This window comes from Mercenaria mercenaria, chromosome 1, assembly GCF_021730395.1.
Source record: "Mercenaria mercenaria strain notata chromosome 1, MADL_Memer_1, whole genome shotgun sequence".
NCBI lineage: Eukaryota > Metazoa > Mollusca > Bivalvia > Venerida > Veneridae > Mercenaria > Mercenaria mercenaria.
In genome coordinates this window covers 30,515,857-30,530,562 of record NC_069361.1, presented here as the reverse complement: position 1 = coordinate 30,530,562, position 14,706 = coordinate 30,515,857, and the positions used below count along the sequence as shown (strand labels likewise).

The 14,706-nt window shown below is 33.3% G+C and overlaps 1 protein-coding gene across 1 annotated transcript in view; it reads right to left on the bottom strand.

Annotated features, from left to right (window-relative positions):
- Positions 1–7,135: 7,135 nt before the first annotated feature.
- The window catches only part of LOC128556978 (NPC intracellular cholesterol transporter 2-like), a 41,534-nt gene continuing 33,963 nt past the window's right edge, over positions 7,136–14,706 (bottom strand). Inside the window, exons 3-4 of the mRNA XM_053543241.1 lie at positions 8,565–8,737; positions 7,136–8,221 (exon numbers count right to left, since the gene is read on the bottom strand). Of these exons, the coding sequence (XP_053399216.1) occupies positions 8,135–8,221; positions 8,565–8,737 (260 nt within the window). The 3' untranslated portion in view covers positions 7,136–8,134. The remainder of the gene's footprint in view (positions 8,222–8,564; positions 8,738–14,706) is intronic.

The following is a 14,706-nucleotide window of genomic DNA, read 5'->3' as shown; positions in this document are numbered from 1 at the left end:
TGACCTTTTTTTCATAAAAAAACATACTTTATGTTCTTTGATGTTCTTTGATCCCGTGTCATTTCTTCATATCAGTCCAAAATAAGGTTGGACAGAGTCTATTGTGTTTATTGTGTCTACTGACGTAAGCAAAACCCACAAAAATGGCGAATATTAAGATTTTGGAAGGTTTTCGTGAGTATGGAATAATAATAGGATGACATTGACAATTAAGGTTTTAAACATAAAATACTATAAACTAAAGGTAAAGTAAGATAAAGGAAATGTAAGAGACCGAAAGTTTCCAAAAGTATTGGGTATGCAAGTGGTTTCCAGAGGAAGTAGTCTTGGTACTGGAATGAAATGAACTTCGTTACAATACCTCGCGTTCTTCAAATGTTCAATAACGATGATAACGATGGAACAATTAATCAAATTTAAAGTTTACAGCTCAATCCTTTCAGCTTCCACATATGTGCCTGACATTACACATCAGTAGGCTGCGTGGATGTGTAAAGTAGACAGAAATTTTTAAAAGTTTTAGTTTAATATTTAAAGTAAGCTTGCCAACTTTCTCGACTCTAATCAATTTAAGAAATGAAACTGTGTTTTGGTAAATCATATTTGTCTATCATTTACAAGGACTAAATCGTGACTTTATCTTGAGTCATATACGCGTACTAATACAATTATACAGAACGTAAATGCAGTCGCGTATAAAGAGATAGGTAGCACTTATTACAAGTTAAAGTAATGTTGTAAAAGAAATATTTTTGATAAAAAAAAAACAGATGAAAAGATTTCATAAGTCTGGGACATTTCGACTTTGGCCAAAATTGATTCGGGATCCATTATTTGCAAGCTTATGTTGGACCTGCAACAGCATATTCATGACGTTAACCAACAGCGAGTGCTCACGAGAATCTTCTTTATTACCTTTTTGTGCATGTCCAAAAACGGTAAAAAAAAAACCAAAAATCTTTATGCAAGAATGTATGTTGAGGCGTACGATCTCATAGAACAACAGTGACAGGAAAGAAGCTGTGTTGGTAAGATTTGCTGCAACAAATTTAGCCAAAGAGTTGATTTTTTCCAAAATCATAAACTCATAATCTGGTTGTTTTCCAGGCATATGAACTTCGTGATCAATTGCCAAGTTCAAAGAGTCTAAATAATGCTCTGAAATGTCTTGGGCCACACCATTTCTCCCTAACGACATAATGTCCACCCACTCTTAAACAAAATGCCAGGAGCCAACCCATCCACATATTACGAAAACTCACATATAAGAATCTTATCAAAATGTTTCAAATTTTACATCCAGAACCAACGTCTAATTCTTCCTTGCAACTCTTTAGCGTCACCATTAGACACTGATTCTGGTATGCCTGGTATGTGGCCTATGGAGATGATAAGGTCTGCGTATTGGCGGTAAGGGCCAATACACAAGTCGGGACCATTGGTAGACTTGCTTCTGTTTATCATAATAAGCTACTGTATAGCTACTTTGCAGTAAATAAATTGCAGGTGATATTTCTCACCTTTATAGCAAATTAGTTCTCACCTTTATAACGAGTTTAGAAAGCTTGATTGAATTAGGGCTAAATAAACTAAGTGATAAGATACAATAGTGTTTTATCATATTATTAATAAAGTAAGTTTTTTAACAATTACATCTCATTATTGCTGTTTTTTATTATCAAAAATATAACAAATGCATTCAGGCACATAGCTTTTAGAAGTAATAAATTAGTGTGTATTTTGAACAATGATATATCTTTATTGCTGGGTTTTATTATACATAAAAGAAAATTAACATTATTTAGACAACGCAAGAGGAATTAAGCATTTTTAATATATAACAACCTTCTGTCTATATACCTCCTTTATATATTAAAAATGCAACTGAACACTTCCTTAATTTCTAATAAAATCCAGCAATTATCTTTTTTGTTTGTTTTTATTTTGTTACTTTTGATAAAAAGATCATAATCATTGAATAAACAAACTTTTAATTTCTCTTATTAAGTTTTGAATAATTATTTTATAGTGAGAATTGGCCAGGACATTACTCAACATCACTGAGCAATCAAAATTAGTATCTTATCAATTAAAATAATTTTGTGTACATGCTGAAAAAAAGACTAAAAAAACAATAGCATTTCAATTAATAAAATGCAAAACACAGGAAATAACAAATTTACCTGTAGGCAATAAAATTTATGATTCTCTGACAATAATTAGGCTACATGTCAAGTCTACAGGGGTTTTATGGACCCTTATCAGAGTGGACCAGACAGGATCTTGTATATTGGGGATTAAAAAGTCTGGTATTTGCGGGGGGGGGGGGGGTCACTTATATAGGAGATTTTCTTTGCCTTTAAGTCCTGAATATTTGCCAATTTTTCGTAGATAACCTTATTTTTCAAATCCAGGATATTCCAACTACCGGTATCTAGATTTACAAATACAAGAGAGGTCAAGTACCAAGTGTACGCATTTAACTTTTTTTTTCGTTCAGCCAGACATGAATCTGATGTAATGCCATATGGATAGGACAGGTGACGACACTTACACCTTTTGATGTTACTGATGCCAGCAGCTCTCAAGATTCAAATGTTTTTTTCAGACTTGTGGAAAAGAGGTTTTCCGTGGTAAATATTAAAACTATTATTTCAAATGCTTTAATATATGTATGACAATAAGAAATTCATTCAAGAATTACGCAAGTTCCAATCCATCCATACATCCATCGTAATGACTTCATTATGCGCTCAATCTTCCATGTCAGTCTCCCGATTTAATGATTGGCCTCAGTATATACAGTTCCTAATTTGCATATATGTCTCGAATTTTTAGGCGAAGGTACACAAGAACTGTCCTGCCAGGCAACATTTACCGTATTTGGCACTGACCACAAAGTTGGCAGACTGGCTCGTGCTAAACTGCGCAGTGCTGATAGTTACCACAGCCGCAAATTTTATGCTAATGACATTGGAATTAAGGATTTTTACAACCCATAGAATTTTATACTATAATGACACAAGACGATATCTTCGTCGTTAATTGATAAATCAGAAATGGCTAACTACATGGAGTCATACCTAGTCACAGACATGAGTGCAGTGGCACACTTTCATTTGCCAAGAGACAGACCAGGCAACATATCGGAAGCAACACAGCGATGTAACAAACACCGAAACCATGAACAGAGTGTCAGGGAAAATACATTCTTTTAGACGTCGCACCTCACCATACAGGATGTGACGATGTTCATGAAGTCATACCCTGATGTGTGCCAAGTTTGGTGGTGTAGCATACGGTAGTACTGCTATGGACTGGGGAGGTGTTAAAGGAATATCATGAAAGAAACTTAAAGACTATATCTTTATCTGGAGAGGTTGAGATTGATGAGACTGCGTGTGCGGAATGGTGGAGAGGTCTACAAACAGTTTGGTGCTGTATCCAGTCCATTACAGGCGTGCAAATACATTACTGCCACTGATCCAAATGCATGTACAACGAGGCAGTACAATATTCAGTAACGGCTGGTCGTCATATTGTCCGCTAAATGAAATGGGATATAGACACTTTATGGTACGTCATAAGTACACTTTCAAAAAAATGTCTTTGAACAAGGAGACTAAAGAGACGGCGACGGTGTATACAAATCGAATTGAGGGTGCATGGAAGTATGTGAAGGACTACTTCAGGTAAGCCATTTTATTGGCTTTGATGACGATATTACCAGTATATAGTCGTTAAAGACATGTTCAAAACATCGCTCCTTTTCTGTAGATTTTTTTTCTACGAGAAAGACCATCTGTTATCATCGATTCTCTCCCAAAAGTTACTTTTCTGTGATATTGCGGAGATGTCCGAGTTGGTATGACTGCGGAAAGTACCGATGTCCCGAATGTCAATACGACACTTTGACGTCGTCAGCATTTCTCTCCAAAAGTAGCTGTTGCGAAGTATTCCGGGGATATCAAAGGTATTACAAATGGCTAAAAAAGGCAAAATTTTGGACGAATGATTTGCTTTCGTTGTTCTGTTCGGTCAACTGCAGCCAATACCAAATGCAACATTATGGTCAAATGAATTGCCTAGGACCGTTGTTTTCAATGTTTCAACGGCCTTAGCTTTATCATCCTGCTTTAGTCTCCGGGGTCCAAACCAGGAGAATATGGCAATAGACAATGTTGTTGTATCTTATTTCATTGTCCTTCAAGATCATTGATTTCAACACACGTGGTAATATGAAAATTTAATACTGCTTAAACCAGTGGCAATGTTGTAATTTTCAGATTGAAATTAATAGAGTTTGCAAATTCCGCTTTTGCTTTAACTTAGATGACGTCTTGGAAATGAGTCAGTTATTTAGATTTTATATATAAAGAGGGCTTAAACTGAATGATGAATATAATACTTTTAAAAGATCCATTAGCGCAATATAAAAATATCTTAAACTGTCTTCAAACGTCTGTGTAAAGGCAAAGTTGCAATCAAACAAATATACCTCAGGGAGTTAAATATTACACACCTAGACATAAACCACCCTGTCCTAGTAAAAAAATTTATTTCAAAGGTATAATGGTATTTTGCTTGACGGTATCAGGCGTATTTCCGGTACGATGGCATCACAGTGGGAGTCGCATATGGCTGAAGTAATGTGGCGCAGTATGGTGAAGGATGCTACAAGAACTGGATCTTCCACCCTTACGAGATCGACGGTCTATACTCTACGTAGCATTTATATGCTTCATTGTGTCTGAAAGGGCGGATGGACCGTAATTAAACTTAAATAATCATCACCTTACGAGATCGTCGCAGATCCAACCGACTCGTCTTCCTATATAAAGTGGTCGAGGGGTTGGTCCAGCTATACCACCCGACGAGTTCATCAAACCAGCTCGAAGCAAGAGACAAATTAAAACTAGTAGTGACCCAAATTTTAATACAAAAAACATAGTGGACCGATATATAGTGAATGACCACCGTGGTCTTATAATAAAAACTGCAAAAACTGAACAGTATAAAAACTCTTTCTTTATCAACACGACTGTGGATTGGAACCATCTGTCAGGTGAGATAGTCGGCGCACAGACAGTTGAGGGCTTTAAGTCTGCCCTCCCTCAGTATTATTAGCGCACTCCCCCCGGTGTTCTACGCTGTAAAAGGCCCTACACCGTACAGAAGCAGAGGCAGAAGCAGAAGAAGCAGAATTGTAGGGAAAAAACGCAATCCTCTCCGGGGTCTAAACCAGGATAATGCAAAGAAATTGGTATCAAATATTATTGTTATAGGAAACTACAGAAATATATTTAAGTACTAAATTTTGTAAAATCGGTATACATTCCTTGTGTTGATAATGAAACAGGTGTTTGAAATAAACATTGCATGGTACAAATTAATACCTTTTCAAGTAACAAAAACAGTTAGAGCTGCTTTCCACAGTCTTATTAAATTTCGTTTTAGAAAAAATAAGACTACTTGTACATGGTCAAAAAAATCTGGTTTCAGTAGTGAAACATTGATAATTGTTAAATTTGGCCTACTTTTAAAGATTTCAATGGTAAATAATAACTGTCGTCGACGAAACTTAGCAGTTATTAAAATAGCAAAGCAATTATAAAGATAGCACCGTCAACCTCGGCGCATGCGCTTACATAATTCATCATTTAGCGGTGTTAGTATCATACTTCAGACTTTTTTTACACAATATCGAAAACTAATTTATGCTACGTAAACCAAAGCATGCATGTTACTGTCAATTACCGAAATCTCTGAAATACTGATCGAAGTCGCCTATGTTGATAGTTTACGACCGGGTAGTTTTTTGTTTGACGTACTGGAAATTCCGGAAAGAATAGTCTACTTTCAATTTCACGTTTCGGTACTCCGAGGAAATTTAGCGATTACAAAGTAACAAAATGGAATTTAGATGAAATAATTGCTATTTGCATTGTCTGAAACCATATAGAAAACATAGACAAATGATAAGATTGCTTGCGATTCCATGGAAAGTAGCTTTAAAATTCATGTTTCAAATTAGTGCTTCTTTTCAGACCACTTCTTGGCAAAATTAATAGGGGTCATTATATAAGGATCTGGGCTAGTTTTTATCCCACCTTCATACAAGATATAGCACAAAATCGGCCTGGCTAATAAACTTTTGCGGGAACTTTTCAAAATTTAGCATTGAAACCATCACAAGTGTATTCAAATCAAAGGTTTTTAACCTGAAACAAAAAGACATCGCTATTTTTCACTTTGACAGCTCTTCAGCGGGAAATTTTGAAAACAATTCTTTTCCGAATTTTTCATTGAAACTGTTATAATTGAAATGGAAATGTTCTAACTAAGAAAATAAGTGGTAATATCAAAAGTTTATATCCTGAAACAGAAAAAAAGTTACTGCATTTTTTCAAATTGAGAAAGATCTATCTACAAATTGAATTGCACTTGCAAACGTCATATATGACATCAAGTCTGCATGCTGTGGCTCTTTTCAACGTTTTTCCCCATTTTTTTTAAGCAGATAGGATAAATGGAACATTAGATTACTGTCTGATTTTTTAAAAATTTATTAGGCTCGTCTACGAGCCTCGTCTAATATTTTTCTTCAACCTGCCTAATCAATTTAAATATATCAGACAGTAACCTGATATTCTCTATATATTAATGCATAAGATAAAGTAATATCTTGTAAACTTTATTGAAAGGTTTACCGGAAAAACAAGCATTCAGTAAGTAGGTTACACATGTTTTTGTTGATGATGACAAACGACAGTTATGTGGTATGTTTTTTTTTATATTTCTTTTGGTGATCATAGTGTAAAACATTTATTGAGTCAAGGTATATATCAAAAGTAAAAACAATGATATGTACAAAATATAATTATTTCAATTTAGACAAATATGCATCACACTATGACAGTTTATTTAGTTTATTTACATCTCATCAACACAATACAAATAGATAGTACAAAAAACATATATAAAATACATGTGTTTCCACTCATAAATTTGAGTTACAGGAGATGGTTCACTTCTAATTTTAACCCAAATATTCTAACATACTGTATGAAGGCATAGATACCCAGATCCCAGTTACAGTATAAAGATATTAAAGTATATATATATATATATATATATATTCTTTATTAAAGTCTCATTCTTGCATACATTATACAATCATAAAAAAACCCATAGTTTATACACTTTAAAAAAAATTTGCAAGACCATTCTTCAGCAGAATTATAAGAGACTATCAATATTCACATAATTAGTAAAACTATGATATACAATTGCTCTAGTAATTAAGTTTAAAAACTTGAGCTGATGGTGCTAATCCTGACTTAACTATCTAACCCGGGCAAGCCTAAAAACTGCCATAAGAAATTTACATAAAAAGTGATTAGCAAAATTGGCACAAAAATGCACAGCTTAAAGAATGGATGTAAAATATCAATTATTACCCCTGATCAGATCAGACATAAACTGATTAGCACCATCCTCTCAAACTATATACACTTAAATTACCAAATATGACTACATTATCTGCAATACTGTAGATATATTACAGAGTGAGGTTACCAACAAAAGGAAAAAAGGAGAACCTGTAGAACAGAATGCTTAACTTTCGTTAGTATAAATTATGACTGAGGCAAGGGAAGTAACTTCATAATTCAAATGAAGAAGTTACAGGTGATTTATTTCCCCTGATAACAACAACAACAAAAAAAAAAAAAAAAAAGAATGATCAAGTTAACTTTTCAGTAATAGATAACCACACTGCAGCTCCATGAATATCTAAAATAAAACATTTAAAGCCCCTGTAATTGGGGCAAGTACAATAGCACTATGACACAGACTGATTAAACCGTGCACATAATAATGATATGATGCAGTTAAAAGATGACATGAGAATAAAATTGAAAATAGCTTGTTTTCAGAGGTTTTCATGCACGTTATCCTAATCTATTTACTGATCTGATTTGCGCAGTTCAAAAAATAGCGTATACAGTGTCTAGTCAAAAAATAAACATTATGATATATTCTACCGTCAAACATGGATTTTTTGTCAAACGCTTTTTTTTCGTAATATTATGAGTTAAATATGATTAATTAAATTAGACACGTACGTATTACACTATGAAACAATTTGTAGAGCCGTAGCAAAACAGAAAATATCTTTTTGATTTTCGTCTTTTATTTCCCATTTCGCCGCTACACGTAGCTAAAAAAAAGAAACAAGACTCTATAACACAACTACAATAGATCTATGTCAAAGTGTCAATATAAACCATTTCAGTTACACAATTGGCAATCGGCATCGAGACTGGAGTTAATATGTTGACTGATGACAAAAACTTATTACCAAGCGACCTGTATGCTTTGGCCTAGAAAATATTCGTACATGAAATCACTTACGACGTCCGTGCTTACCACCAAAATATATTAATATTAATGTAGTTTACTACCGCTACTAAACTTAAAATAAGTTGAAAAGGAGCAAATAAGTTCAAGTTCATTTTTAAATTTAGCAGGATAAGGGTTAATGACTAGAGATATATACTTACACTAGGAGCAAAGTCAGGACAAGTCATCGTGTTATTATACAGGTATGTGTTTCCCGCTTCGATTGGACATGGTACATTCTTGCCACAAGCATTTTCAGGGTTCAAAGGGAACGGAACTTGGAGAAATCCTAAACCACCATGTAGATGATTATGGGCTTCTTGAATGGTTCGAGCTAGAACAAAAAGAATTTGATAATAGTCGTGAGTATATAAGAATTAGGCGTACTATTTGTATTATACATAAGAACATCCACCTTTGGTATTATTTCCTTATAATTCATTGACACCATTTTGACAAATCGCTTTGTGTAGTTCCTCTACTTGTTGATAGAGAGATTAGACCTAAATAGTGTAGATATCGCATGCAAAAAGGGAAACATATGCACGAAAAGCGACGTTGTTATATGACCATATTAATCTGTATTTAAAAAATGCACATCTAGACAAACGGTTCTTAACCGTTTAAGCGCTAATGCAAAAAAAGGTTCTTAACCTTTAAAGCGCTAACGCAACCACAATAAGGGCCTGGCGGCCTTATGTGGGTCAGATAATTGTAATCGTAATCCCAAGCAACTCTGTGTTCAACGTCATTTACGTAGGAATCATGTCTATCATTGGGTAGGGTTGATAACAAGCGAGGATTCCCGTTTAAATATTAGCGTCTTAGTGTTGTTGATAGTAGATCGAAGAGATCGTTGAGGTGATTACCTTTTTGCTGATAATTACTTGTTGGAGCGGTATTGTTTTCATGAGGGCAGAACTATGGTTTAGGACGGGATAATTGGGGGTCGTAAAAACAGATTTGGTCGCCATTTATTATAACCTAAATGCATAACGTGATATTGACGACGTAATCCGTCCGGTGGCGATTCAACTTGTACATCAGTATCCCTTTGAGCTGATGCATAAAAATGCATTTCCACATGCTTATCGGCTGATACTCAGTTACCTCTCTAGGCACAGCGTCAATGTGATTCCATGACAGAAATTGAATCCAGTCAAGCACATATGGGACTTTCTTGGATGGAGGGCAAGAAAAAAAATCTTGACATTGACATTCACGACCAGCATGTTTTGTCCAATAATGAAATGCCATTCAAAATCAAGTCGATGCAGTCAAGAAAATTTCAAACACATTTACAATGAAGACATGTACTAAGAAAAAATAGCACAGGCAATAGACAATCCTATAATTTCGGATTTCAATTTTGACCCTTGAGTCATTCAATATTGAATGAGCCAAAGTGTTGATGCTTGATTATGACGTGATACACTGCATCATGTAGACAGAAAAAAATCCCAAATTTTGTTATCAATTATTGTATTTTTTCATAATTGCCTGAAAAAGGTAGTGAAACCGTAGTGTACTGTTTCTTGGTGCCGTCAGTATTAGTGAAACAGCTGCGCCTTAGTATCTTTTCGCAGGAATTAACATTAATTACTACAACCAGCAAAATATACATGTAAAAAGAGTGTAAAAGGTCGTAATTCCTCCGGGATAAGGACTTTATCCCGTTCCGAAATTCACCTACACGTCATTACGAGTTAAAGCATAGCAAAAGTTCCTTCTAGGGCACATCTATATAAATATAAAATGATCATCTTTTAAAAGTTTTGTTGCAATGTCTGTTTTATACTGTCAAAAAATGTCAGGTAAGTATTTACGCAAGTTATTTAACATAAATTGTTAAATCCAACAACAAATTAAATCTGTTACCACTTTCAGTAGAGTAAATACGGCAATAGACATTGACCCGGTCATTCCATTACGATTCGATGCGTGAATTTGTTGTGCATAGTTAGAGGGTCGCAATGGGGTGTGTTTTCACATATGAACCATGCATTTGAAGGTAACGATAATATTTAGTTGTTTACATTTAAATTTGCTGATATGTGTCTATCTGGTCGACTGAATGTACATATGTTATGTTCTTCAAGAATGGAGGAAATAAAGGAATCATGCAATCAATCATCCTCGGGTTCAGTAATATGTAATCCATGGAACGCGTTCAGTCAGAGAGTCGCCTCAATTAGGAAAGAATAGTTTAACGTCAGAGGTTATTTCTAATGTCACGAGTTTATTTGGCCAGCTTGTAATTACAACAGCTTTCGATATCAGTAGCTCAGTCAAGTGTGACATACCGAATTAAAATATTCCATCTCAAGAGACGGAACGATAAATGATGACTTGTTTTAAGAGGGGATGGGTTACGGTTGCTTACGAATAGCTTTATATTAAAGACGATCTATGACAACTGCGTCAGGGAGTTGACTTCCATTCTACAGATAGTGGAGTGACTCCAGTTTAAACATGTCGGCACAATTCAACTGTTTATACTTTTTGGTAGTATCACTATTTAGCTTTCAGACTGTAGGAGGCATATTTTTACTGTCTAAAATCGCACTGAAATGCCCACCAGAGATAACTAATTTTCAAAATCAGACGTTAAACACATGCACATGAGATCAAAAATCTATGTCAGCGATCTAGGGTTAAATTAAATTGCATGGTACTCAAATTTAAATATCGAGACAATTTCTTAACTGTTATGCTTAAATGATTAGTTAACGATATACATCTTGAACAAAACATCACCTTTTTCAATGTGTGTCAATCATTTGTATATTGACTGCGTACCTTTTGTGTCGGCAATTTGGATAACAGATACGTTACAACATCTATTCACTTCAAATACTCAAGTGCTCAATGCATGTTCCAGAACGACTATTGACAGTTTGAATGTTTAATGATATGATTATCAAAAAATATTTATTAACGAAATAAACATATTGAAGAAAATAAAATAAGATAATGTTCAACTGCGACTGTATTTCATATTTTTAACAGATACGTTACGAATGGTTTCATTCAGCATACATTTATATTGTATTTATCTTGAAATCTTACTGGACATTGTAGTAGAACACGTGTTTATTTTTGTATCCGAATTAAAAAAGTATTTAAATTTTAGTCCAGATTTCATATTTTTTCACTTGAGAAAACATATAAAAAACGGATACGTTACAAACAACAGATACGTTATACTGCTGTGCCATAAATGTGTAAAAATGTTTGAATTGTTTGAATAATCATCAACTTCGCTTAAAGTTTTAGAAAAAAACGTTGATGACGATTTTATTATAGATATCTGAAGTTAATAAGACTTCATGAATATTGAATAAAACAGATACGTTACAATTTCTGTTTTTTATGTTAGATTAAAGTTTTTCTATACAAAACATAAACATTTTTTTTACATTTCTTTATTTTCAGATAGAATCATATCAAAATGTTTGAAATATAAAGCAAATGTAACGCCAATTAATCAATTTAAAAATGCGACAGATACGTTTATACGAAATGGGTAGACAATTTTCACCAAAAAGACTGTATTTTCAGATATATCTACAAACAAACGGTTATGTTGTTCATAAAATATGTTTCCCTCATCAATGTAAGTACGTTAATCTACATGATGATATAGATCTTATTTCATAACCAATATGAAGTGCGTTTTATGACAACTGATATTTGTGTAAATTACGTTATTTTTCCATACAATTTATTTTATTTTATCAAAAATAATATATAAATAACTTCATTTCTTATTAATCTATAAAGAGTATTTAGTCTGAACAGGCAAAAAACGGACACAGAGTTTGTTTTGTGTTGTATTAGAATATTTTTGAATGAATGAAAATTCGCAGTGTAACGTATCTGTCGCTGATGTACAGCTATCTATGCAAAATCAATGAAATAACGAAAAATTGTCAATAGTTAATAAAAATATTTAATCGGTGTACTCCAAAAGCATGAAACAACTGAATAGATACAAATTTGGTTATATTTGGGAACATCAGATATGGGTAATATTTCCTGTCTGAGTTGCTCCTCTATGTGTAGAATGGACGCTGACAAGAAAAAAATGTCATTTTTATAATAGAATAAATCTTACATGTTTCATTTTTTATATGAACAACAAGTTTTAGAATACAAAATGTAAAATGTTATATCGTAGAAATATAACAATATCCGTCTGACAGATATTGTTAAGAAAATGTCATGACTTTATTAAGAAGTGGTAATAAATACTTAGACCTATGAATTTTAACAGATGATATATATTTCTCTATGTATCTTCATGCATCTTCATTTTCAACTAAGACTATGCACATAATCACTTCATGATGATAATGTATACTAAATTTCATTTGAATTGTTTGAAACTGTGATAGGGCCTGCACAATGTGCAAGTGTATTAATTTTGTGATATTTTAAAGTAAGACATAACTTAAGAAAAAGTGGCCATATATGCATGCCTACGTACTTCGTGTTGATATTTCATATCAACTTACATTTCCATTGTGACATCTATGAAAACTGTAGGAGGAGAGGAGTGCACTAAATACAAATATAATTGTTATATGGGCATGGCATCCCTAAAATAGATAGAGGCCCTGACATTTATGGTAAAGATGTATAACAAGTTTCAAGGGTATTGGGTAGAAAGTGGCGGAGGAGTATATGACGGACAAAAGAAACTGTAACATTTAATTCAAAGTCCAAAAAGGGCCATACATTAGAAAAGATTCACCAGATGTAAAATTTACTACGGTATGTGTATGTCTGCTGCCTGACCATGAAGAATACCATGATCCATTTGAATCTGATGGAATCTGCTGAAGGAGTTATAATGCAAAAGGTGTCAATGTAGCTGTGATATAATAATTTTAGAATAAAAAAGTGGTATATTTGAAGAAACAAACAATCAAATTTGATAGTCCTGACTATGTGTTCATGCCCACTTAATGCTGGGTTTGTGTACCAAGTTTCATTTGAACTGATAATTAGTATATACATGAAAAAATTTAATAAAAGCAGCACTTAACTATCCTGTACCTTTTTGAAGTCTACTGTTCATGGTCTAGGCAAAGCTTCGTTAGGCTGCATTGAGGGTTTTTATACACCATATAATACTGTAACTGAAATAAAAGACCAACATGCACATTTATATATATATATCTATAAATTTTACTTTCACACTGTGTTTTCTCATCAAAATTCAATTGCTGATACTGTATATTAAAATCAACTTATAGGTACATTAATATCAAATCAAATATAGTTTGTTCAATAAATGCTAAATGTCAAATTCATTTTAAAACACTGACAAATATTTGTATCAAATGGTGTATGAATATGGCAATCTTCTTCTTGGTATAGCATTCATTGTCCCATTATTATTTTTTCTTTGATCAGCTTGCATTTTCATCTGAAATAAGTACAATATAAAGAACTAAGGGTATAAGAAACCTAACATTTTATGAAACCTTGACAAGTGTGAATTTAGGTATTTTAAAACTTCTCATGTAGCTTCACTTCTTTATCAAAAGTAAAATAAGTTTATTATGTAGTTGATGTACAAGTATAATTGAACAATTCATGAATGCCATTAAAAATTAATCATTATACTATTTATTAATTAAAGTTGGTGTAATATATGTTATTTTCATTTAACTTGTATAAATGTGTTGATAATTTAGTGCATGACCATGCTTCATGCAGATCCTTTACATTGACGCATTGACGGCTAGTAAGCTATGCAGAGGTATGGTTTCTTTGGCTTACTTACATACACTGTTTCTTTTCCATGCAAAAAATGTATACAAAATATGGACATTTACCTTTCTGTACTGTTGGCCGCTGTCATGCATTCCTGTTGAATAAGAAATGTGCGCAACGAGCACAGGTTCCAACAGTTTACAAATTACATTATTTCTATGGTGTAGGTAATCATTCATCTGAGACAAACACAAGACGAATAAAATGCGCGATAATTAACGTTACTTAAGAAAATCTTAATAGCTTTTTTATTCATAGGTAACCAGGTGCATTCTCACAAGGTTTCTGGCCGTCTTCTGTCTAAGTTTCAAATTATGTCAATTTGAATGCAAAAATTGCATTTACATAATTTTGGTTTAATGATTTACTATTTATGAAACAATGCATTAATTCTGCATCTAATGATAAATTCTGTTAACAGTGATACACGCATGCATTTGCTATGTTCTCAAACCAGAACATACGTTATTTATTTAATGTCGATGGTGAAGGAAGTTCTACAACTTATATGAATGACTC